The following is a 27,665-nucleotide window of genomic DNA, read 5'->3' on the forward strand; positions in this document are numbered from 1 at the left end:
AGACGAACCCTGCCTCCCAGTTCTCCTCCCCGGCGTCATCCACCAGCAAACACTGGCACAAAAAGCACAGCGCTGCTTTCGCATGAAACCTCAAAACTTCAATTCGGGTGCTGTCTTCGTTTCAAGTGAAAGTTTACAGGGTCCGTTAAGTGTCGAGTACATTTCATGAGCCTGCACTCTCCAGAAAGATGTCGTTTTTAACACATCTACATGTCTAGTTTGTGACAACACGCGTTTGCGTTACATTTCAACTCAAAATATGTTGATAACAATGCATTTAGTATCAGTATGGTTTGTTATTAACATGTTGCTGCTGGCATATGAAAACCTTGTAACTTCAATCTTGTTGGTTTTCATTTTTTTTTACTGAAGTTGAAGGATTACATGTTCCTCCATGAGTTGCGGGAATTCTACAAGCCTAGGTTCTTATGAAAGCTTTTCAGAACCCATTTGGATAAACTCAAAGTTGCATGGTGGTCAAGCTGAAAACTAGGCTGTTTTTCTTAGTTGCTGAAAAGTTTACTTTTTGGAGATACAAGGTTTAACGAAATTATGTTGCATGTTGAAATGTGACACATATGCGTGTTGTCCCAAAAAAGCCATGATATGATGATGTGTTGAAAGTAGCTATGTTTCCATCCAACTGTCGAGGGAATTTTAAGCGAACTTTTGAAATGTTGCAGAATATAAAATGTGAAACCCAGCTAATGACACGTCTTTTATAAGTGAGTAAGACCCAGGAAACCTATTGGAAAACCATTCTGTCACCTCAAACAAACTCACAGCCTACAGTTGGAAAATAAGAAGTCTTTGCTTAATTCCTTGCGTTTTTTTTTTTTTTTGTTTGTTTGTTTTTGGAGATACTGGTCGAGGTTTTCGTCCGACAGCAGCGACACGACTGTTTGGAAATCGCGTGCGGTCGCTATGCTTTTCCATGCATGTCGGCAGTGGAAGAATGTATGGTCGAGGGGGGAAACGCTTAAGAGTCGGGAGGCGGGGACGGAGAAACTTTTCATCGTACAACTGCCAACCTTTGACAACACCTCTTCCTCTGATCTTGTCGACCCTTAAGTATTTTTGTACGGCTTCGGTGTGCGTCTGCTCTGCTTTGTGAATTCTTACGTCCTGAATGTGGGTCGAGGCTGGTCGAGTTCACAACCAGCCGCAAACCATCTTCACCTTTCTCTCTTGTTTCTGCCAAGCTGGAGATGGAAGCACAGCAAAGCTCAGTGCTTGACTCGCTCACCGTGTGTGTGTGTGTGTGTGTGTGTGTGTGTGTGTGTCAGAGAGTGTGAGATCAGCAGACGTTTATTACCAGCTAAAGAAGGTGACTCTAAGGCGCTGGTAGGATTTCCTCACCTCCTGTTGTGGAAGCACAAGCCAGAACAAAAGCACAAACAACTACTATAGGCCAAGTGCGCCCAGGTGGAGGCTCATTCATTGGCTAAGCACACAAGCGTCTTATTGGCTAATCGCAACCAGGTGAGAGTCTGCCATTGGCTGAGCACACTGGAGTCTCATTGGTTAAGCACAGCTATGCGACGCTGCTTTCATGTCATACGGGAAAGACGGTAAATACGAACTTCCAGGTGGTAAATACTACTTGTTAGCTGATGATGATTGATGTGGACCCATATGATGTGAACGCAGCATAAACGCGCCTCTGTGAGACCGTCCAGCGAGCTTTCCACTGAGTTTCTCCTCTCACCAACTTCTGCACACCGGAGAGCACAAGTACAAGATAGGAAGGATCGTATAGACCGCTAAATCAGAGAACTGGCAACTGGAAAACGCAATTTATTCCAGAAAGCAATTCCCTGCCTCGTGCCCTCTCTCACTCCCTTTCACTTACCGGCATTTTTCCCTATCAAAAGTCGGATAAAATTGTCACGGTTTAGCAACATGACGGAAATAAGGAGCTCTTTTTTTTTTTATTCTAAGTCAAAATTGAAAATAGAAAATTGACCGCAATATCCTAAAATCTCGATTTGTTACCGCCCCCCAGATAAATGCAAAATGGAGATTTTTAGACTTGTTTTATGCATTTTCTAATTATAGTTTTTTTTGTTTGAATGAATGAAAACTGGAATATTCGGGGGCATTTTTCATCTGATTGGCATGGAAGAAATCAAAGCGAGGGCTTGACTTGCTTCTCATTGGTCAGTGCAACCCACCGTCCCGCCTACCCCCCCACAACTCTCCCATAATTCATTGCACAGAGTATGAGTTACCGCAATTTAATGTTTCTTCCTCCTCTCAGATGGCTGAACTTGTGCAATGAATTTGACCATTTTTCCGTTTTCGATACGGAGTTAGAATATTTAACTGGCAACCGATACCTTGACCCTGATCTCTCAAAACTGTGAAGACCAGTCAACAAAGCTGCATGAGAGAGAGAGACACTTTATGAAGTGAAAACACACACACACACACACACACAAGCACAAACACAGTCATTATGGAAAACGGCGTGGTCCGCTATCATCTGTTGGCGGCTGGCAGTGCAGTATGGGTAATCCTGTGCATCTGGAGCGACAGACGAAAACCAAAAACACACTGCGCAATTAAGATCGAGATTAGGATGTTTTTCCCATGAGGACTAGGGCCACAACACACACACACAGGAAGTAAAGCATACACTGTAACACACACACACCCTTCTGCAAACACGCATAGATTACTCCAACACACTCATACACAAATGAACAAGGACGGATATGAGTGCATGCTACGGTTAGACCGATATAATGGGCCGATATAGGTCTTTTATTAAAAATCAGATATCAGCCAGTGAGTGTCATCTGGGTCATCTGAGAGTTTTAGTCTCCCATGATGCTCTAAAAGCAGTTTCAGAGGCTTTTCCACCCCGACAAGAAGAGAATTCTGGTGGAAACACTGAATACTTGTAATTTTTTGGAATCTAATCAAATTTAGATATATCAAATATCGGCACAAAGTATCGGTTATCGACAGCTTCAATCCAAAAATATCGGTAAAGGCCTTCGAAAGCCGATATCAGTCGAACCTTAGAGCAGACTGACGCTAACACACACACACACACACACTCTACCTTGAGCATTCACATAAGGCAGACCCATCTGCCTCTCACCTCAGCCCTCCTCTTCCTCACGATGAGCCAGCCGGTTTCGCGGTTGTGACTCAGCTCCGCCGCGTCGACTTGACTGACTTGTTTGTCGCCCCAAAAAAAACCAGCAGATCCCAGAGCAGCGCGGATTCCTCGTCCCGTCTGTACCCTGGGCGTACGAAGGACTCTTCGCGTCTACGGAGCCAAGAAACAAAAAGCACAAGTCCTCGTCCGTGTCGGAGACCGAGGATCTCGAGAGTCTTTTCTTTCTGAGAGGAGTTCAGAAGGACGGGTCGAGTTTACAAGAGTCAAACATCAGGAGCACAGCGGTCACTTTGCATCAAATGACTTGACCCACCTGTTTGACGAGCATTTTCATACCAGTTGTGTTTTGCTTAACGTGCCATCGGCTTCCCATCCTTCTCTCCTCCTCCTTAGAAGGTTTTTGAGATCCGGTCCGAAGCTCCAAGGGCAAAAGGGAGCGGTTCGGAATTGATGTCGAATCATAAGCGAGAAGGGAGAATTTTCAATAACCTGGCTAACGCTGCATTCATGTTCTATGGGACAAACGGTAGATATGAGTTTTCAGGTTGTATATTATACACTACCTGGGAACTCGTGGGTTTGGTCATGAACCCAGATTTCTCAGACACGTGTTTAGCAGTAAAAACCTGATCAGGATCAACCAAAGTCTACAGAAAACTTCAATCAATTTTGAGCACGCTAACTGTTTTTCCTGTAGGACCGGAACGCAGCATAAAACCATTGCCATTGCACATTGGCGGGACGCCCTGTTTTTGATTCGACATGACATCACCGTCCACTCCTGCCTTTTTTTGTTTTTTTGTTTTGTTTTGTCCTTCCAGGAAGCCAGAACGCTCACCCTGCCATCTTGGATTAGATGTCGGCCATATTTGTTCCTATGGATACTCGTGTGTGTGAGTGTGGGCCTGTGCGTGTGTGTGTGTTGGGGGGGAGGGGAGGGGAGGGGGCAGACCTCTGTATGTAGCTCTTTACGATGAAAAAGAAAACTTTATGAGAAAAAAACAAACATTCGGCGCGGCTCACGCCTCGCCGGGACTGAGTCGGGTCGGTTTAAATGGTACAGCAGCAGCAGCAGAAGTGAAAAACTAAAAAAAAGTATAGATATATATATATATAATTATATATTGTGCAGAATATTTATAGGCCTTTTGTGCCATTTGAAGTCATGCTCTGCGCTGGCGGCGCCGCGGCGCTCTCTACCATGTGATCATGATACATCGTCTTGTACTGATGACCCGTGGTTGATTTGATTGGTTTTTTCATGTCAAGTGCATTTTTCGCAATAAATGCCTTTGTTTTAAGGACGGTGTCTTTTTGCCTTAATGCCTTTTGAGCAGCACTTCAACTAAAACTGCCTGCTAGAGTGTGTTACTGTACTTATCAATGGCAGACATGCTAGAAAGGTATTAAAGGATGTCTTGGAATAATGCTGACACTCTCTCCCTCTCTCTTCTCCTCACTCCCTCCTTCCATCTTCTCCTCTCCTCCTTCCCATGCCCCCTTTCTTCTTCCCCTCCCTCTTTCCTTCCCCCTTTTCTCCCGCTCTTCCTTGTGTTTTCATGCTAACACTAGGTGTGTAATTGGTAATTTCAGAGCGTCGCCGGCGCTCCCCCCCTAAATGACAACCTCATCTCTCCGGCAGCCGGGCCTGTCTCCAATAATCACCTCCATTTGCATTTAGAGTGACTAGCGAAAGGTGACAAGGATATGTGTGTGTGTGTGTGTGGGTGTGTGTGTGCAAGCGCAAGGGGGGGATGACAGCTATCTTGGATGTAAGTGTACACAGAAAAAAACTTGACATCAATGCACAAACTCGAACCTCTATATGGAAGGCGCGGGCAAACAGCACATTTAGATTTCCCCCGATTCTGCAGTGCGGAGATAGCGCTCGACTCTGGCGGGAAAACTGGGCGAAATCACTTCCCACCAAGATGCTATACCACCCAGAGAGAAGCTGTAGGTGTATGTGCACACACACACACACACATACACTCTTCCTCCACGCTTTGCCCTGGTAAAACGGCTCTTCTCTTCCTAACAGTTAGGCCTATAGGTGCCACCGGCCGCTGCGGGGAATCGATCAGCATTCCTCGGCTCTACGCCAAACCCGTCTGTCTGTCTCCCGGTCTGTCTGCCAGCTCTCTCACAGTCAGATGAAGGGCAGCGGAGCCGGAGGGTGAGACACTGCAGGGAACAAAGGCCTCTATAGGCGATACAGGGGGTTCAGATTTAGCAAGTGGTGGGCAGTGGACGGTGTTCAGCTTTTGCTTTCTGCAGAACTTTTCTCTAAAATCAAGGGGAAAGCATTTCTTGACAAAGTGGGAGGTTTAGCAGTCTTTGCCCTGCAAGAAATGAATACAGACTTCTCCATGTGAGACCTGAGATTCAGTATGAATCACAGTGGTAGATGGGAATTAAGTCAGGGATCCTTAAAAAGTCTGGTTAAATATTTAATTATCTAAATTTAAGGGCTTAAATAGTATTAAAATGTATTAAATCCAGTTATTTCTTCACCATGTAGGCTAATGACAGGTTCCTTTGCACTGCATGTTCACTCTTAGATTAATACAGAACAGGGTTAGTAGTGCAATATGTATTGCATCTGCTTTACTAAACACAATTGGACTTCATGTCCCTTAATTATTTTCCTGTTGTCTTTTTTCTTATTCTGCCCATTTATAGTTTCACAACTTGAATTAGTTGTTTTGAATCAGAAAAAGGCTGCTTTGTTCAGCTTTGTTTCTTTATTTTGGCTGTAATTTAGTCTGAAATTCAACTCCAGCTGCTATTAAAAAGGTCTTAAAAAGTCTTTGGGTTTCTGAAACATGCAGATACCTTGTAACTGGAATTCCAGTCATGTTTGATATACAACTTTTCAATTTAGTGTCCTCTAGTGTTGGAAGGATAACACTACAACCCAAAGAACCAATGGAGATGTACAGAATCTGAAATTTACCAGACCTCACATGGTTGTAATTCAGTTCACTGCTATGCTAAACCTACATTATATAAAATATAAACTGGACCTGAACCTCTTGGACTGGAGGTTCAAAGTCTTCCCTACATTCCTCATATCCCTCATTCCCTTTTCACACCATGGAAGGCTTTACCTTTCTCAGATTTTCGAGATGGAGAAAGGGAAGCTGGCAGTCACAACATATACCAATAATGAAAATATCAGATTTTTAGATTCTGTTCCTATGTCTAACCCTGCAAAGGTTTCTGCTCAGTTTTCTACAACTCAATGGAGAAGAAAAACAGTCATGAGATAAGAAAGAGATAGGCAGAATTTATCCTGACAAAAATACAAAGATTTATTTAGATATTAGGAAAACAAGCTCCCAGATAACACTGTTTATTCCTTAAATACAAGTGGATTAAAAAAGTGTCATAGATAAGTATTCAATCAGGCATCGGTGTGTTTCCCTGGGTGTACAAGCAAATGGATAGTGTGTTGGTAGGCAAGCTTCACACGGATAAGGCACTCGCACATTTTAAGCACTAGTGTAAATGTAAACTGGTGGCGTCTGTGAGTACATGTCGGTTAAAGTCACACTTTGCTGGAAACCAGCCGCACGGTGTTACAGCTTACTCTGTCCGGGCTGCTAAAAGCTAGGAGGCGTGAAAGCCTGTCAGGGCCTTGAAAGAGGCCGAGACGGTCGTATTGCTGTAACGCCGACACCCACCTTATCCCATCATGACTCCAGAGGGAACAGAGGACGACGAGTGAATATAAAACGCAGTCATAAATGCATCCTTCCTCCCTCCCTCCCTTCCCTCTTTCCTCAAACGCTGACCCGACATCATTTTCTTTCCGTTCGCCGGCTCTTTTCAGAAGGAATGCATTTTGAACTTATTTTGTGGCAGTAAGAAAACTACAGGAGGAGGTAAAATACATTATATATATATATATATATATTTATATAAAATGTACCCAATCCAGAATCAACCCTCAGCCTCACCTTCCCAGAAAAATGTACAATTGTTATTGAACTGCATAGGTGTTAAAGGTGTAATAAGTCAGAATTTTTCTGTCTCATAGTACAAAATGACCATAACATTACAAAAAAAGTGCCAGAAAGATGTGTTGGAGGATATAAGTTCTATTAGTGATGCAATTCCTACTAGTCATAACACCTTAGAGTACCCTTATCTTATAATATGGTAGTGATAGAAAAAATTAGTGAAGATGTCCTTTACTTTATAGAAAAGCAACTGTCACGTACGTACAGGATCTAGTGAGGTGTTAAGGAGGCTTTGTGAGGATCGATTCGCCGAGGTGCCCTTCAGTCTCGGCAAAAATAAATGGAGGTATATGGGAAAAAAAAGTTTCATATAAAAATGAAAGGATAAATATAAAATGATGACAGTAAAAAGAGGTATAAATCCCACAAAAAGATTAAAAAAAAAAAAACACCAAGGTATAGTGGACACGATTCTTGGTGTTTGAGACACCATAAAGCAAAACCGTAGAGTAGCTCAACTTTGGCACGAACACACACACACGCATTCATACACACGCGCACACACACACATACTGCTGGTTTGTGTGGGTTCTTCCTGGTTAGTGTTTGGAGACTGGCCAAGGAGGGGAGAGCAGGATGTGATCAGGCTGAATGCCACTGGTCATACTGGTCATACTGGAGGTGTTTCGGATCACAAGGTCTTCACATGAAGCCAGAACTGAGAGAGAGAGGGAATGAGAAGGACAGATTTACAGTGAGGAATGTAAAAGCTCCAGTATATTCCTGGCTTAGTGCTGTGTTACTGTGCTGATATATGGGGCCGATATTTAGCTTCCCATTAGAGATCGGTTCTGGTCCAGTCAGTGTTATCCACCTCTGATGTGATGCAGTTTGATTGATTACATATTTCCCATGTAACTGATCAAGTATGCATGAATGTTACTATTATTATCCTGGGTTTCCAGATGCTATTTCAGGGCCTTTTCCAACTATAAAATCCTTAGGGAAACACTGCATCCTTGTAATTTTCTGGATTTTTTTGGCATGAGAATGGTTACATTTGGAGATCCTGAATATTTGCAATATTTGTATTGGCTTTCAAAGACCCATACCAAACTCTATTGGTGGGTCCCTTACTTCTTGCGGTCCTTGTCCTTCTTGCCGTTGGCGGTGAGGCTCTGGGCCTGCAGCAGCTGGGCGGCGGCTCGTCTCTTGCTGAAGGAGCTCTGGTCTTCCTCCAGCAGCCTCCTCTTCTCCTCCAGAGCCGCCTTCTCGTCCGCATGGAGCCGCTTCAGCTGCTCAAAACGGCTCTGCAGCTGAGGGACAGATGGACGAGACCGGGGATGGCTTACAGGAATGGCATTATTCTTCCCAGTGACAAGTACTGGAACGAATTACTATTTCAATTTTGGTAATATTGCAGTTACCAATTAAAAAGATCAGACACTTTAAGTAGCAAATGATAGCTGAATTACCAAAAACGAATCATCCTTGATACATTTTCCCTCATAATGAGTTGTGGTTCTCTCACACTAAACCCAGATTAGATGAGAAATGGTGGTAAAGTTGACTTTCTCTGGGTAGAAGTGTTCCCACTACTTTCATTTCATCCAGTAAAAGAACATTGGACACCAACGCTGTTTTGGTTTCCTGATCATTCACAGGAGAGGATACTGGCATCCTGCTTTTAGAAGAGAAGAGAGGATGCAATGGCCAATTTTGGAACTGAATCAAAAAAGCAATATGAGTAGTGTAATGAACTGCTGCTCCCGGGGAATAATAAGAAAGTAAAAAAAAAACACTTTTGAAATGAGTAATAAGTGATATATGGACAAGATACACGCTGGAGGCTGCTGGTGAGACTGATGAGTATTTAGCAGAGGAGGTGAACCATCACCAGGTTGGTCAGGGAAATTAATTGAAACTGCTGACCAAAGCTTACTGAAAATGTCAAGCATGCCAACATGTATTGGAATACACTCTGTAGTCTAATTTGCAGTTTGAATGTTTTATACCAAGTACACAAAATCAATAGAATATATTTTGTGTGGCTGCGTTTCTTGGCTGACTGCTCAACAGATAAAAGTCTGACATTGGAAGAAAGTCTACAGAGGTGAAATGGTAATCCTGGAGTCCAAGAAATATTGTGGTGTGGTTCCACTCATTTTATCAGTCCTCGAGTGTACAAGACAAGACAAATGGCTGAACTAAGTGCATTTGCATTTTGAAATTAAAGAAAAATGTGGAAAAAAAGTCAACGGTTCGAGACTGTCAAATATTTCCGTTCCCAGTACAGGACTCTTACAGTGCAATCACACTTATATTTCATTTTCTTTTGTCAGAACCATAGTGGAAAAGAACTACAGGACTAAACGCTGCACAGTTCACATAAATCACTCCAAACATGCTTGGTGTGAAAGCACCATTAGCCTGCTTGATACTGTTAGGTAATAATCACCAACACAATTAAGATGGGTGTTCAGCTAAAATGGGAAAAACTCCTCCAGAACCACGGTACCACAGGAAATTCCAGCTCTATAGGGAGGGAGGGGTGTGTGTGTCTGTGTGTGTGTGTGTGTGTGTATCCATGTACCTCTCTCTCAGCATCCTTCAGCTCAGCCTCTTTCTCCTTGACTCTCTGGACGAACATCTGCCTCATCTCCTCCTCCCTCCTCTGCAGCTCCACCAGGAACTCCTGACGCTTGGCTTCATATGTCTGCTGCAGGCTGCGCACACACACACACACACACACACAGGTCTGTCGTCTCTTGTCATTTTTCACAGTGTGTGTTTGTGTGTGTGTGTGTGTGTGTGTCAGTTAAAGGCTAACCTGACAGGTTTGCACTCTGGGTCCGTGTCTTTGAAGCCCATCTCCTCCAGTTTGCAGCGTCTGTAGAGTTCATAGTGGCGAGTGTGTGTCTGCTCTCTCAGATCCTCCATGTTCACACAGATCAGCATCTCCCTCAGCTTCACGAAGTCGCAGTGGTTCTCGTTCTCCACTGACACACACACACACCATGGACATATCATATGGTTATCCACCCAGCTGAAGGGAGGAACCTCTATCATATCAGAGGTGGACGACACTGACACTGCCGATATCTGATTTTTATTAAAAGGCATCGGCAAACTGAAAGATCGGTGTAACCCTACTATCAACAGTGAGATCTGTTGCAATACAAGCACATTGGCAAAGAAACACTGACTCTTTCACTACACACACATTGTGCATATAAAAAGATGTGTCAAAACACAACCACAATAAAACACAATACCTCCATCTCACCCACACACACACACACACACACAGTGAGGTGTCCTACCTTGCACTACGCCCCAGGGATACTGGCGAGCCTTCACCATCTTGTTGCCCACAGACACTTCCTCGGTGCTGCCTACTACAGCAAATGGCAAGTGACCCTAGAAAAACAATTACAACTTTGAATGAATACATGCTAAAACATATAGCACGCAAATCACAATGCCACTTAATTGAAAATGAAACTTTTTTTTTTAGGCATAACAGACAAATTAGACACATTAGAAAGACACTATATGTCCCACTTTGGTTCATGGTGGTGTGTGTGTGTGTGTGTGTGTGTGTGTGTGTGTGTGTGGTCCTCTTACGTTCATGGTGGTGTTGACCTTGGCCACGGTCTCGTCGTCCAGGGGGAACTGGTAGATCTGGACGCCGTTGCTGACCAGCTCACTCATGATCTTGATCTTGAACTTGTGCAGCTCGCTCTTACTGATGGTGTCGGCCTTGGCGATCACTGGGATGATGTTCACCTGCAGGAGGAGGAGGGGACACGCACATGTTACATTTTTGTTCCTCTGGTATCATTATTAACTCAGAATATCTGCAGGTTTCAGAAAGCTAATGCTCAATGGAATTTAATTTAACCACCAAAATCACAGACATTTGTGCAGTGCGGAAACACCACAGCAATGAGCGCTTTAGCACCAAAGAGGGAGACAAAATCAATAAAACAAGGAACTTGAGGATTACAGTTATAGTAATATATAATACAGTTAAAGTTATTGTGGTTGAGTTAACAGGAAATTCCTCCATTCTTTCTTTGTTTTCCAGGGCAGCAAGGAGTAACCTGAGGTTGGGATATCTGGTGTAGCACTAAACTGGTTTTCCTCTTATTTATCCAACCGGAAGTTTTTTTGTATCAGCTAATGACAAGGCATCCACCTGTGCTCCTCTCACTTGTGGGGTGCCTCAGGGGTCAATTCTTGGACCCATTTTATTTTAATTATATATGCTCCCCTTAGGGCACCTGATCCGTCAATTTGGCTGTGTGTTTTATCATTGCTACGCTGATGATACACAACTCTACATATCCGTTAGGCCCGGTGACCTCTCAAACTTAACTACTCTGTCTGGCCGAGATTAGTAACCGGATGTCTCAAAATTTTCTTCAATTAAATCACAGTAAAACTGAAGTTCTGGTTTTCGCCCCAGATCAGGTCTCTACTAATATCCTCCAACAACTCAGTCCATTGGCTACGAATAGAAAATCTTTTTCCAAAAACCTAGGCGTCATTTTTGACTACCAGCTGAAATTCGATAAACACTTTAAGTCAGTTATTCAGTCCTGCTACTTCCACCTGAGGAATATTGCAAAAATACGCCCACTGCTGTCCTTCCAACAGTTGGAAATGGTTATCCATGCTTTTGTGTCCTCCCGCTTAGATTACTGTAATGCTCTTTATTCCTGCCTAAGCCAAGACGCTGTTACCCGGTTACAGTTAGTCCAAAACTCTGCAGCAAGATTACTCACTAAGACCTCATATCGCTCTCACATCACCCCGGTTCTTATGTCACTACACTGGCTTCCGATTAAATTTAGGATTCAATTCAAGATCCTCCTCCTCACCTATAAGGCTTTGAATGGTCTTGCTCCAGAGTATATTGGTGAACTACTAATGCCTTATACCCCTGCTAGGCCCCTCAGGTCCTCTGAGCATGGCCTGCTAGTTGTACCTCGTTCTAGACTGACAACACGAGGGGACTGTGTGTTCCTGGGTCCCAGGCTGTGGAATAGTCTCCCCCTGGGAGTCAGGTCAGCTAACTCTCTTGGGTGTTTTAAGTCACAGTTGAAGACCTATCTTTTTTCTAAGTATTTTTATGATTGAGTGATCATGTACACGATTTTGATTTGTGATGCCTTTAACTGCTGTTGCTTTGTTGTTGTAATGTTGTTAAATCTCATCGTTTGTTCTTCTTCTTTTGTAAAGCACTTTGTAACCTAGGTTTTGAAAGGTGCTATATAAATACAATTTTACTTACTTACTTACTGAGGTGACTAATGTGTTTCTTATTTGTATATCCTCTTTCAATACTCTTGTTGTGTATCCCTTCCTGTAAGACACTTTGTAAACTCTGCTTTTAGATAAGCGTTATGTAAATCAAGTTTATTCATATTATTATTACTGGCCCAACAGCCCATTTTGCTGTCCAAGTTATCCGACATTCCATTCCTGTCTGTCATCTTGTACCCAAGACATGTTTGGAATGAGTCCTTGTCGCTACACAAGCCTCTAGGCTGGACCGACCACACACACACACACACACACACACACACACACACACACACACACACACACACAGGTTCTGGTAAAGAAAAGAAAACGCTGTAAGAAGCATTCCAATAACTGTCTGAATGACTGACTGTCTTTCTTTACATTAGTGGTGTAGATTCAACAAATGCCCCTTTCTCTGTTTATCTGTACAGTGACACAAAAGGACAGCTAGAGAATGTGTGTGTGTGTGTGTGTGTGTGTGTGTGTGTGTGTGTGTGTGTGGTGAGTGTAGCATTCCACCACTCTTTCCACTCCATTGACATGCAAATCCCTGCGTTACTCACACTCTACAGCAGAGAAATCACACAAACACATAAAACACACAAGTCAACACACACACAGAGCATGGGAAAGTTTCAGCCCACCACAAAGGTGAAGGGAACGGTTTTGTTATTTGGATAATGAGCCTCTCCAACAGCCAGACATAATAATAACACTGAGAAGAAAGTCTGAAAAACAACCACCACATACTCCCTCATACCTCTCTCTCTTTCTCTCACACCCACACCAGTTTGTAATCAGTTTCCAAAAGCTATTAATAATGTTCACATCTGGTTCTTCGGCATCCGCTGTGTATGTATTGGCAAAAATACCAGAAACTCCAATAGAGCCTCTTGAGGTTTCTTCTTTCTAACCACTCTTTACCGCACAATATACTGGCTAAGGTTGTAAGCAACAAATGTAGGAGCAAAGAAATATTATAAAAGATGACATGTCGATAATATTGGGTTTGCTTTTGGATGCATTCCCCTACAGATCAAGCCAGACAGACACAAACACAAACCAAATTCAACTAACTACCGACACACACGGAAACACTGAATCCTATCAAAAACCACATCAACATCAGGTTTGTTTTGGGATAAACATGATCAGGATAATTTCCACTTTAATCATGGATACTAATTTGAATCATGCTGAATTCACATCGTAAGGGAATGACTGTGGTTCAAGCAGCGACTTGAAAGTGTTCACACGTTTGAACTTATTTGGAGCCATCAGAACACCATGATTGCAGTTTTAAAGAGACTGTAGACTTTGGCTGATTGTGATCAGCTTCTCACACTTGACACACATGCACTTAGTGAGTGATGTATTTGATTTCATGTTTAACAGTAAACCAAAGATTGCAATGTCAACCACAAATGAAAAGTAGTTGTGTACAATTATGGGATTTTAACAGTTGTGATTAGGGATGCACAAGGGATGCTCCGATCAGGATGTTTGGGGCCGATACATTTTCCTACCCAACCAGATGGGCTACCCTAGTCTTAACATTTATCACAAAATGACCTATGTTAATTTTGTTTTAATACAAACCCTACACTTGACTACAATAGAGGACATCAGAGAAACCAGGGTCTATTGCCAACAACTACTAACAAGTAGTACAGCTGAAAGCTGAGGTGAACACTATTTTCATGTAGGAAGCTCGTATCTACCGTCATTTCCATATGACATGAATGCATCATAGCTCGAGTCCAATGGCTAAACCGTGTTCATTTTAGTAAACTTGCAAACCCATCATGTAAAGTGTGCTTCAACTGTTTGAATTTACTGTCCTACACCGATGAAATCTCTCCACAAACTGTAATACTCGGTCCCAGAGTAGGTTAGCTGAATCAGTGCTGCTGCCAATTCAAAAATGGCATCTCAATCCCCAGCAAGCCCTGGGAATACATCTAACCAAATGAGCGGTTAGACTTAAGTGTCAACAGATTTACTGTTTCAACCACAGGAAGGGTTTATTTCTGCTCTGTGTCCTCAACCAGTGACAAACAAGCAGCAATTTTAGCTAATCCTCACTCTTGGCAACTTTGTTCTCCCCAGGATAGATACATCAGAGGTATGTTGTATCCATGCTTCTCCCTCCCATATAATGGAAAAAGTATAGAATTTCATAGTACCTTCAAGCAAAAATGAAAATGAAATATTAGGCAGCATGTTGGTTTCACCAAACACACACACACACACACACACAACACAGCAAATTTAGAGCTTAAAGTTTAGGATGGCTAAATTAGTATTATCTTCTCAAACACTTGTTAAAATCGTGCCTAGTGCAGTTTTGAAGCTTAGACTTGCTTTTATGTAATGATCTTGTCTAAGTTGTTTTTGACCTCACTTTCATGGTTTCCTTAATCTTTTCTTGCCTTGCTTTTATATTTCTTAGCTTGCTTTCAATGACTCTGCTGTCTATTTTATCTGTCTTATTATATTATAACTACAGCCCTGAATTCCAAGGTATGTACTGAACATACCGTTCCACTTTGAGGGCCAATAATGATACCTCTGAAACAGCATTTAGACTATCATGGGACACTAAAACTCTCCATTGAAAGCCAAACTAATGAAATTATTTTAGGTGGGTTAGCAGCTCCTTAAGGCAGGTATCGGTAAACCAATACATCAGTCAAACTCTAAAAGACACACACCACACACACACACTCAGCCACCCTTCCCCCACCTTGCTGTCTAGTTTCTTCATGGTGACCAGGTCGAGGGATTTGAGCGAGTGGCCTGAGGGGGAGATGAAGTAGAGGCAGGCGTGGACTCGGGAGTCATGGTAGTTGTGGAGGGAGCGCTTGATTTTCAGCTCCTCCTGCAGGTAGCTCTCGAACTGCCGGTCGATGTAGTCCACCACCGGCTGGTAGCTACAGGAGTGGGACACGCAGGGGTGATGAGAGATTTTGTATGTATAGATGGTAAAATGCATAGCAAACAAATAAATACGGCTGGGTTCACAATGGCAAATGTAAACCACTCAGTAAGTTACATTGTTATCCCTCCTTTGCATCCATACACCCACACACCTCCTCTATCCTCACTCACTCACTATTTCTCACACTCTGTCACTCTCCCACACACTTTCCCACTCCCTCCTCCTCCTCCCACCTCTCCTGTTTATTCATCTGGTCTCCGAAGCCCACGGTGTTGACCACGGTGAGGCGTAGTCGGACGTTACTCTCCTGCAGGTCGTAGGTTTGAGCCCGCAGCTTCACCTGAGGCTCGAAGTGGGACGACTCAAAGTTCTCAAAGTTGGTATTGAACAGAGTGTCCATCAGAGTGGACTTGCCGATACCCGTCTCGCCTGGAACCAGAAAGAGATGGGAGGCGGATTTTAGCTATTTAGTTTCATGGCTGTGTTCCAAAATTAAACGGTGAGCATCAGAGAGTGGTATTGAGATAACTGTGCGAGTTTGTGTGCATGTGTGCAGTTTCCAATTGATGCTGAATTTGTTGGAGCAGTAGTGTGTGTGAGAATTCACATTTATAACTGTGTTTCAGTGGATGTGTATAGGTAGGCATGTGTGTGTGTACGTGGTAACGTACCAATACAGAGGATGTTGAAGCAGAAGCCCTGGCAGGTAGACTTGTTAACCAGCTGATCGGGGAGGCTGTCAAAGCCCACATGGCCCGACAGGGAGAGGCCCCGGAGTCCCTTATCCTGAGGAGGACACAGCACATTCAGAGTAGATACGCCAAAATAAGAGATACGACAATATTGTAATGATCTCCATGGGGAAATGGGGTAATTTCAGCAGCAAATAATATAAATGTCAACTTTTACAATTGGTTCCCACTGTTCCCATCCTTCACTGTGTATTCTGATGGAGGATGACTGTGGGGGTCACAGGCGAATCAACTGTAAGAGTTGACATTTTATTGAAATACTAAGTGCTGCTTGGTGTTTTAGATGTATGCCGAATCGAAGAGTGGCTCCTAACCATTCGCAAAAGGTCTCGGGTTGAGCCTGGTTGAAGAGTCTCACAAACAAACAAAGGAAAAAAGATGACGTCTTGCTCTGCTAACAGCTGAGCTAGAGTGCTAACGTTAGCTAGCCAGTAAGCTAGAAATAGTAACGTTAATGAAACTTTTAAAACTTAACTTCTTTCACTTTCTGACATTGCACTTGTCTGCTGTTAAACTGTGGACAACCACAAAAAGTTCTCAGAAGTTTCTATAACGAGTTAGCGAAGTTTTTGTTGTGTTTTAGCTAGCCAATTTAAGTTGTGCCAGGCGGTAGCTAAATTCAGAGTAGCATAGCCCTGGTACGTGCAGTTCTCTCTTATGGAGAGTACGTTACACCAACCTTAATTGAAAAATCTGCCGATTTAGTGGTGCCTTGCTTATCGACATATATGTATAGCTGGTATAACATGACATAAGAGCTTGTAGTCATCGTTGGTGTCCACTGGTAAATTCGGCACACAAGTGATTCACCAAGCAGCACTTATTTCAGTAAATTTTAAACTTTTAGAATCTTTCTCTGTGCTCGCTACCGCCCTCCGTGGTGTATTTTGGTGAAAGAAGATCGTGGGAATAATAGGCGAAGCAATTCTAAAAGTTGAAATTTTGTTGATTTTAGTACTGCTTGGTGCATTGTATGTATGCCGACGTGAAGAACAGATCCTAACCATTCGTCAAAGGTCTTTAATAGTAGTATAATATCTATGTACGTTTGGCGATAAGAAAGACAACAAGAAACTGCCAAGTTTTCAGTAGGACGGAAAGTGTCGGGGCTAGCGGTAGCTAATGGTAGTCGGACACTCCCTGCCCAACTGTCAAGAATGTCACTTGTCAATCACAAAGAGGAAAATACTAACCGGCTGCCGAGCAACATCGGAAGAAGCCATACTTTTCCAGAAAAGCAGTTTTTAATGTCCCAGGTGGAGTCCGGAATAATAACGACTAAAAACAGTTATTTCAGATTCTTGGTCAGACCCGCCTCATCACAGTCTGGCGTAGACAACTAGACAGACTCAACCCCGCAAAAAAGATAGGAATTAGGTGACATCGATAGTTTAAATTTCTTTTTTCGAAGTAAAAGACAATAAAATGCATTAAAAAAGCATAAACAAACCAATAAAATAATAAAGTTTATCTTATTCCAAAACAAATTGCACTAAAATATAAAATTTAGGCATAATATATGCATCTACTGTAGTAATTTATACACCCACCACCCCTTTTTTGCATAATGGTACAGCGCAACTCCCTTTTCGCAAACGCTGCCATGTTGGCTCAAACAAGGGCACCTCGTTGTATTATGGTGCCTTCAAGTACTATCAGAAAAGTGTACCAGCATAATCATTTGATGCAGGTATGGAAAGGGGCAGGTATGGTTAAACACATTTGTTGTTCTGAATTATATTCATTTAACAACCTAGTGTGTTTAAACATACCTGCCCCTTCCAATGCCTGCAAATCATCACATGGTTTAATTTAGGGCATGGATTACTAAATCATGTGCACATATTATTAATTTGAGGGAACATATTACTAATTCGAGAGTAGGGGTTACTAATTCAAGAGTACGGATATTTTTTTTGCCAGTGGCAGGCTCTATATAAAAGAAATGTATTTCATTGTTATCTATTATAATTTGGCATTGTATGTAAATAAATAGTATTTATATATCTCTATTTTCACTCTGTTGCATTTTTTTTAACTTTTAAATCCTTCTGGTGTTGAAGAGACAACAGCTGCAAATACTATTTAGCCAAGAGTTTCTTTATATTGCTACAAAAGATGTAATGAAGACCTAGATCATTACTGGCACCCTAACAAGTCTAGTGAAACAAATAGCCTACACAACAACTTTTGGCTAATCAATTAAAACATCAATTACAAGCCTGATCCACATTTTCTCCTCTTACCTCTGCCGCTATAACATTACGTAACTCTCAACTTTTAAAATAAAACAGTCACCAAAAACTACTTTTTATTGGCATAGTCCATTTTGCTATTATTTCCGACGAAAAGCACTTGAAGGTGCAAAAATTCGCGTTAACGACTTTTCACATTGAAGTCTGAGTTTACAAGGAGCATATGAAGGTAGCATTGGTTTATCGTGCGTTTCAGACCCAAGATGGACGCTCAGGCGCGCCAGTTTCGCCATCTGTAAAAGGGGCGTGGAGGCTTGTTTGGGTTGCTACTGCGACCCCTGTCTGCCACAGCTCGACACTTGTCTTCCTCTCGGAGGGGAGGAGGAGGATTATGGATGAAGAAGATGCTGTCATCCGTTATCAGCGACTCTAATGAACGACTGCAGCATGACGGTAGAGTCATTTTAAACCGTTTTCGTGTGGTTTAGTCGTCTGCGCGCTCTGTGAAAGCCGTTCACGATGATGACGACGATGGCGTCCCAGTGCACAGAGCAAGCCGTGCTGGAGTTCCTGATGGAGAGGGGAGGGAGGGTCAAACAGATGGAGCTCATCGATCATTTCCAATCAGTTTCGGGGGAAAATGAGCCGTCGAGGGAAACGGTAGTTGGAGAGGCCCTGAAACGCATCGTGGACACAGTGGCTTTCGTGACACTGGAAAACGGCGTGAAATTCGTGTGTTTGAAGGTGGACGGTGGCGTGGACTCGGTGATGCGCGCGGACGCGGACGGCCACGATCATGCAGAGTGCAACGGTAACATCAAAGAGACACCTGACAAGTGCGTCAACGGGAACCCCGACAACGGAGACCAAACAGGTGAGGAAGACACAGGGGACCCAGATGATGTTGTTATTGTAATAATACTAATTATTATTAGTCATTATTATTAGTAGTAGTTGCAGCAGTAGTATTCAGTTTATATTATTGCTTTTCTATATTTCTGTTTATTATTCAGATGTATTTATTGAAGGCCTATATTATAATTTTTTCATTTCAATTTGATTTGACATATTTTAATTTATTTAATTAATTAATTTACAGATCTCTATAACAACCAAACAGTGGGCCACTGAATATGATCATAAAACATCAAGTAACTTCATACTAGGGTTCAAACATTTTTTTTAAGGCCATACCAAAATCTTTGGATTGAAGCTGCCTATTGTGTCCCATATTCATCATAAAATCTTAAAATATTTAAATTTGACAATTTTCTTGCAATAAAATTCTCTAAAATTACAAGGATTCAGTGTTTCCCCCAGAACTGTATTCTTGTCAGGGCAAAAAAGCCTCATTATTATTATCCTGGGTTTCAAAGGAGAATTTTAGTGTCACATGGTCTATGTGACACTAAAATTCTCCATTGAAACCCAGGATAATAATAATGATAATAACAACAACAACAGTCACATTCACGTTGTGCCCAACATCTTTTACCTGTTCTGTTTTGTATTGCATCAAGTACACACAGACATCAAAACAAAAACCATGTAACATTAACTCACAGATACAGTAAATGGCATACAGACAACTTTCTACAAAAAAACACATGTTCAGCGGTTCCCTTTCATTTCCCAGGAGCAGCCAGATCACAGACTGCCGGCCTGGACAATGACGAACAGTCGAACGGCAATGGACAACCATGCGTGGCGGAGCAGCCTGCAGCCGCCACAGAGACTCCCACTTGTGGAGGAGGAGGAGGGGAGGTGAAGCTGAGGAGGAGGCGGGAGTCGGCCCCGGCGATAGGGACGGCAGATCCGGACCCGGCCCACCCCGGGGGGTCCCACGGCCAGCAGGTGCGGGGGGCCCGCAGGGTGTCCCGGGGCTCCCAGCGGGCCATTCTGAGCGGCGGCCTGTCTGAAGACAGCGCCTGGGACGGGCTGGACCCCGGCGGAGACGTCAACACCCCCAAGGGAAGCCGCAGGAACTTCATAGAGCTGATGATGAGCAGCTCTCCTCAGGTAGGACACTGGGTTTCTGTCTCAAAATGGTTTCATATAGACTAACACTGCAACACAGTGGATGACCTATGACCTCCTATTAGTGATCATCATAAGGCAACAACCTGCAAAATGGACAAAAATAATTTCTAGTCTATATTTACATTTTTTTTATTTAGCTTGATGCTCTTATCCTTATTGACTTCCAATGATGTCAACAATAGAATAAGCTTTAATTCCCAGACACTCAACGTTATAAGCAGCCAACAGCAATGAGCTCAAGGGTCAAAGGTCACAGAACCCAGGCAATAGACACCCACAGCTATTCCTGTGGCCCTAGAATGATCATGAATAACAGAGAAGAAGCTAAGTAAAGAAATAATAATAATATTATTTTTGAGTTTTTGGCCCTATACTTGTCCTGTACTCTGTGTTTATAGTGTCTTCACCAGTGGTGTCAATTTACTAAACCAAGTCCCTCTATCACATATCATTTACAACCAAAACTTCCAACTGTTTTTGACTGACAAGATAGTAATGTTTGGTCAATGTGGTAAATTATTGGATGTAGGTCGCCAAACTATCAGCATAGAGGGAACATTGGTTCGAAAGTTTTGCGTGATCTTTCCTCCACAAATCAGAATAAAGAATCCATGTGGTTCAGGTTAGCAAAGTTCTCCTAATACTGTTGGTTTGGAGCATTTCATGTGTTCTTAAATGAATCTTTACAGCACCATAAAGGTTCTATGTAGCACCATAAAGTGTTCTGCTACGATACAAGCCTCAGAAATCATTTTCTGGTGCTACATAGAACCCTTTTTTAGGAAGTGTACCCATCTTTACTCCCACGCTCTCCACTCTCCCTCTCCAGGTTCGGAGGTCTCTGATCCACCGCGGCTCGCGCCTCCGGGACTCGGTGAGGAGCGACAGCGACTCGGCATCGCTGCTCTCGTCCTCGGCCACCGACGAGGACTGTGCCTCGGTCGCCCTGGACCCGCTGGAGCACGAGTGGATGCTGTGCGCCTCGGACGGCCAGTGGGAGAGCCTGCAGCCCCTGCTAGCCGTCGAGCCCGGCCTGGTGGCCAAGAGAGACTTCGTGACCGGCTTCACCTGCCTCCACTGGGCGGCTAAGCAGGGCAAAGCCGAGCTGCTGTCCCGGCTGCTGGACTTCGCCAAGGAGAGCGCCGTGCCCGTGGACGTGAACGCCAGATCCAGCGCTGGGTACACCGCCCTGCACCTGGCCGCCATGCACGGACACACACAGGTCGGCTGGAGGGATGGTGGTGAAAGTGGGGTATCAGTGTGTTAAACCTGCTTAGTAAAGCAACATATGATTATAGCCAACCAACCAACAAAAATGTTCCAATGAGGCACTGAGTTTCCTTGTGTGTGATGTGCTGTGATTGACAGGTGGTTCGTGTGCTGGTGTCAGACTGGGAGGCGGACCCCGAGGCCAGGGACTACAGCGGGAGGCGAGCCATCCAGTACCTCTCCCCGCCGCTGGCCGCCGACCTGCAGGAGGAGGGAGTGGTCACCTCCCCGGGCGCCGAGTCGGACAGCGAAAACGCCGACGGCAGCGGCGGGGGACGCGGCTGGCGGTTACCCCGAGTCCTCCAGGCCAACCTGAACCCCCTCCGGCTCCTGAACCCCCCGGCCGAGGCGGCGGGGGAGGCGATCGGGACGGGGAAGGCCAAGGGCGGGGTGCAGAGGAAGTCGTCCCTGAGCCGGCTGAACGCCCGGCTGCACCGGGGACGCCACCGGACCCAGATCATCCACAGCGCCTCCTTCAGGGACGCGGGGGAGGTGGGGGGAGGGGACGACCTCCCCAGCAGCCCGCTCCGGACCCGACCGCTGTCCAACCTGTTTGGATGAAGCTGAACCTGGGATGTAGTAGAGGGTAAACCCACCTAAACTCTATTTACCCACCTTTTGATCTGCAGAATAGAGTTTAACACCTTTATAAGCTGAAATAAACCTTCTAAATTCATAGGATACATCTTAAGGGGAAAAAGCACAAAGAATGCTTTTCTGAAAATATAATTGATTTTTTTGTATTGGTGGTTGTTTGCCTCATGATAATCACCGACTGGAGCTCATAGTTTACCCATTTTTTTACTTACCACTACATCACTGGTCAGAACAATCCACTGAGTTAAAACTAGAAACCGTCAGTCTTCTACTATTTGAATTGGTTTTGAACTTGATCTTTCTATCAAAGGGATTTTCTATACAAAATTTTTTGCATATGTGATTGGCTTGCTCTCTGATTTTAACACCTTACTATGGAAACTATTCACACTAATGCAAAAGTTCACAATGGGTCACAATCAGTTTTCACAGGTGGGAGTGGCGTAGAGGCGTGTAAATGGCACTTAGGTTTTCCCAATACTGTGTTCCTTTGCAGAGTAAGAACGTAGATTTATATAACTCACTTTGTAGATGTCAATCTCCTTGGATTGGACGGTGCTGATCATTTTTCTAGTGAATTAATATAATGCGAATGATTGCTTTTTTTATTTTATAAGTCGTCGATTTTAGTATTTAAACTGTTCTAACCACAGAATCGTGTGCTAACAACCATTTACCATCATCCTCTTTGTATTTGCACGTGTCACTTTGAAGACAGTAGTTGATAATTTAGTTGATAACTAAAACCATGACAGCTATAATGTGATTTTGGTCCTATATCATATTCATATGTTTGTATTCAGACAAGGGAGTGGAAGTTGCAGCATCAAATTTTTACACCTTTCCACATATATATAAAATGCAAATGTGACAATATAGTTGTATTCTTATGTACCCTTCACTTCCTTTGTTGACCTACTGTAATGTTGAGGCTTTCCACTGAGAGAGGGTAAAAAGTGTGGTGTGGTGGGCTGGTTAAGAGCCAGTTAGTTACACAGATGGGGAATATTGCCAGGCTGCAATTACCTATGTAAAGACACTGGATGACTTACATAATGTGACTGTTTAACATGGTGTAAGGACAGGGAGAGCTGACCTTTAGCTGGACCTTTTCCTACTGACCGTAATGTACCTCAGATCCTCTGACTCTGGTCCGCTCACTGTCTATTACGTTGCTGCTTTGTGCAAGGGTTTGACCGATATGAGATTTTGAAGGCAGATAGCGTTTGATGCTGCCAATAGCTGATATTGTTTGTGCTGATATTCAACATCTTTAAATTTGATTATTTTCATGCCAAAAAAACCCCAAAAATTACAAGTACTCAGTGTTTCCACCATAGTTTTATTCTTGTCAGGGTGGAAAAGCCTCTGAAACCATAATGGGACACTAAAACTCTCCATTGAAATCCAATAAAATAAATAAGTAATCAAGTAAATAAGTAAATAAGAATCAGTTCAGGTTAAGGACTTCCCATCGACAACTAGTGTAGTTGATCAATTCTACAATAAATATGCAATCACACAAACTGCATCATATTCATCATATCAGAGGTGGACAACACTGACTGGCTGATATCCCATTCTTAAAAGGTCAATATCAGCCCATATCGGTCTAACCCTACTTTGTACACAATCATTTTTTCATCCTTTTTTTGTGTCATCTGTACATAATAAAGGCTCCAGACTGTGTATGTTTAGCTGAGGAACACATTGACTTTTTAACTGCATTCCCAAATATGTGAACCTTACTTATAATAGCAGCTACTTAACTGTTGGATTGATGACATTTTGATGCTTCCTTGATTTCATGAATGTCCTCTTAGTGTTTTGGGTTGTAAATTTCCCACTCAAATGATAGGGCTTGACTTTGATATAGAAATATATTGTACAGATGTACCTTGAAGTCACTTTTTGTTATGCACGAATAGGGGGAAATGTAAATGCTGTGCACTGCCTGTTTGTCTATAAGTCTATCGTGTCTGTCTTATCTGTCAAAAACTGTGAACTTATATAATGTGAAAACACTGTCATGTGTCTCTTTATGTCTCTTTCTTGTATGGGAAATAAAGCAATAATTATTTGCAGAAAACTAAAATCTATGAAGTCATTTTATTACTACACTGTACTTGATACAACTATGCAAGTGGATGGTAAAATATGGGAACATAGTATCAGTAGCTAGGGCTTAAGATATTAAAAAAAAGTGTATTCAGTGTTTTATTGTTCTTGTCAATGTGGAAAAGCCTCTGAAACAGCATTTAGACCATCATGGGACACTAAAACTCTCCATTAAAACTCAGGATGATGATAATAATCTGATCAAAATGTTGCATTAGAATCAATTGAGGTTAAGGGCTTCCCATAGACAACCAATGTAGTATTGATCAATTCTACAATAAATATAGCCTACAAACTGCATCCTATCCATCCAATTATGAATAATATCGGCCCCATATATCGGTCCAACCCTATCACTATCTATTGTGATTGCATGTTTAATACGATCACACCCTCACAAAACCAAAGTTGAGAGTGAAGCAGGCTGTTTCTCCTGCCTGCCATTCTACTGAGGCCAAGTGATTGTCCTTGCCTGGTGGTGCTGAATAATTGATGATCTGATGACCCCCTGTGCCAGCTTTAGTCCAGCAGCCTGTCATTTCCTGTCCACTGCTTCCTATCCACAAGCTGCCCATGAAACACTGCACCTGCTACATTCACAAGCAACTCTCACTCTGCACCTGTCCAGTGTGTGTATGTGTGTCTGTGTCTGTGTGTGTGTGTGTGTGTGTGTGTGTGTGTGTGTGTGAGCTCCTCATGTGGACCAAATGCCCTCACAAGGACAGAAAGATCAGAGCAACCTCCAAAGTGAGGACTTTTTAGCTGGTCATCACTTCTACAAGAGGTTAGTTTAGGTTTAAGACTTGGGTTACTAGACTAGGGTTAAGATTAGAATTAGGATTAGGTTTTTAGGTCACGGTAAGGGGAAAAGGTTAAGGTAAGTTTAAGGTTCCGACTAGACCAGGCACTTTGCACTTTGGCGGCCCCAAGTGGCAGCGAGACATAACTGTTAAAATTTTTGAACGTTTGAAGGCCTTCGCTAACCAAAAATCCTGTAGGGAGACGTCAGTAAACTAAATTTCTTTTTATTGTGCATTCATGTGCTATTGGATATATCGGCAAATGAATTTAATACTTGCAAATTTCACATGAACGCACTCCAAAATTGGATGATTAAGTCGGAAACTGAGAAAATTTTGCTGTCCGAGTTTCCGAGTTAGGACGCAATGCTGACCTTAACCTTTGACCTTAAGTTTGTTGTCAGCCAGACTAACCTAACATGTTTGAATGAAGTTTGTCAAATTAGCTTGTTGAGCTGCAGGATTGATTTTCCAATAAAATACCACATGAATGTCACGTTGTTTAGCGGCTGACTTAGCAGCAGACTTTCAACGGACTTTCAGTGGACTTTCCCACCAGCACATGAACATACATTTGTGTCTGCTGAGAGTGGAGTGGTGAAGAGGTTTAGGTCCAGCTTTAGGTCACTGCTGTTTAGGAGGGTTTGCTCTTCAGTTTAGATTCATCACTCCCTGTGCACCGAGAAGATTCTCCACCAGTGAAACACCAGAATTTAATTTGGGCAAATAGAGCGAATCTACAGCATCTCATTAGTGAGGATGGGACGCTCTTCTCTGCTGCAGCCCCACTTTGTGATTTAGGCTGTGCATGTTCATGCTCAAGCAAGCAAATATGTGTGTGTGTGTTTGTGTGTGTGTGTGTGTGTGTGTGTGTGTGTGTGTGTCCATGTGTCAGTCAGTCTGTGTAAGACAGGGAGATGCATGTAAGGAACATTATATTTCTGTAAGACAATAGTGTTCAAGAGGGGATTCGCAGAAGCAACTCTTGCTCTCTCCAGATAGGTTTATATGATATTTCACAAGAGGCAAATGCTTTCACGGCATTATATCAGAGGCATCACTCAATAGGAAAGCCGACATAAAATGATAGCGCTTAAAAATCCTCTCTACCTTTCTTATTTCCTTTCTAAGCACTCCTCTATCATCCATGATCATTCTAGGGTCAGGGGAATATTTGTTGCATGCAAATAGTTCTGATTTTAATTGTTAGGCAATGTTGGTAAATTGGCCTCTTATCCCAAGTGACATATTCAATAGTAGAAAATTAACAAGTAGAAGAAAAATATTTATAAACCATCATAACTTCAAGAGGGATAATGTATATGTTCAGTCAATGTACACAGCGCCTGGGATCATACAGATAACTGCAGGCCTGAAGCCCTTCTGGCTCTCTGTCTGGATATCCTCTGTCCTCCACCTTGTGTTTACTAGAACAAATCAACCAATCTATGTAACAAAGGAGACCTGCGGGATAAAATGACCGTTATGAAACTCAAATGGATTGCTCGGGAAAATGTAGAAGCTCTTGAGTCTTGGTAATCAGTGAGCACTGTTATTTCTTATTGCCTATCATCTTTTAGATTCATAGAGGTTTAAAGGGATGGGCTATTTAGGCCTACTCGGCCCATAGTTTCCTACAATAGTCCAGTTGCCCTAGGCAGCATATCTGTTAGATGACTGCTGAATGGAGCAGAGTGGACTGCAGCTATTGACCTACATACACAGTGAAAGGAATAATGCCTATTATGTAAATTCCTCTGCCATCTTTTCAGGGAAAGTGTGCCAACTTTTTTGCCTGGGGCTTCCACTGTTGGACTAATTCATGTGCAATCTATCCACAGAAGCGCTTCCTCTCTTCCTCTCTCTCTCTCTCTCTCTCTCTCTCACTTTCTCTGTCTCCCCAAACAGTTGCACAAGCTTAAACAGTGATTAATGCATAATAGACTATCTAGAGGATGCCCCCAGCCTAACATGGGGCAAACAGAGCGCCAACCAGGCATCAAACTACAAAACTGTGCACTGTCAGCCGGATGTTACTACTCTATTGTCTCATGACACATTGGCTACCCACAGTGTCAGTCCTGTGGAGAAAACTGCGGATCTAGTTGCAAGGGTGCAGTTTTATTCAGATGATATCCCACAGAGGGTGCAAAATTATCCTCAGCAGCCAGAATTTGAACAAGGCCTGTGGAGAATGATGCTGAAGCCAAAGCTTCCCACCAGGCTACAGTCCAAAATTCAGTTTCATAAGTAGACAAGTAAGAAAGAAATTAGCAACAAATAAACAGATAGAAACAAAAACCTAATGTATGAACAATAATAATATTTTTTAACCCTAACAACACATTTAAAATAAATTGTAAAATATATAGGCCTAAAAAAAAAAATAAAAAAAACACATTTTAATCTCTTTCCATACCACTTTGTTCCACACGGTATCGCTATTTTGTAAAAGCGGCCTTGCCAAGGAGGTTCTGCGCGTTGATTTTTTTGCTGAAGGTCAAAGTTCATTGGATACGGAAGTGGCGTGTAGTGTGCACAGTTA

At 42.9% G+C, this 27,665-nt stretch overlaps 2 protein-coding genes across 2 annotated transcripts; one reads left to right on the forward strand and one right to left on the reverse strand.

Moving 5' to 3' along the window:
- Nucleotides 1-6,419: 6,419 nt before the first annotated feature.
- Nucleotides 6,420-17,433, reverse strand: septin10 (septin 10). The gene is made up of 10 exons (XM_071898870.2): nt 17,295-17,433; nt 16,021-16,135; nt 15,583-15,778; nt 15,155-15,341; nt 10,723-10,884; nt 10,419-10,515; nt 9,926-10,094; nt 9,689-9,821; nt 8,233-8,411; nt 6,420-7,813 (listed from the first exon to the last, which is right to left on the reverse strand). Exons 1-10 carry the CDS (start codon nt 17,322-17,324, stop codon nt 7,798-7,800), a joined length of 1,284 nt encoding a protein of 427 aa, XP_071754971.1. The 5' UTR covers nt 17,325-17,433; the 3' UTR covers nt 6,420-7,797.
- Nucleotides 17,434-18,827: 1,394 nt separating this feature from the next.
- On the forward strand, nt 18,828-22,166 carry sowahca (sosondowah ankyrin repeat domain family Ca). The gene is made up of 4 exons (XM_071898884.1): nt 18,828-19,170; nt 19,933-20,315; nt 21,166-21,558; nt 21,705-22,166. The coding sequence occupies exons 1-4, from the start codon at nt 18,828-18,830 to the stop codon at nt 22,164-22,166; spliced, it is 1,581 nt and encodes a 526-aa protein (XP_071754985.1).
- Nucleotides 22,167-27,665: the final 5,499 nt, after the last annotated feature.

The sequence above is a fragment of the Centroberyx gerrardi genome, chromosome 10, assembly GCF_048128805.1.
Source record: "Centroberyx gerrardi isolate f3 chromosome 10, fCenGer3.hap1.cur.20231027, whole genome shotgun sequence".
Lineage (NCBI taxonomy): Eukaryota > Metazoa > Chordata > Actinopteri > Beryciformes > Berycidae > Centroberyx > Centroberyx gerrardi.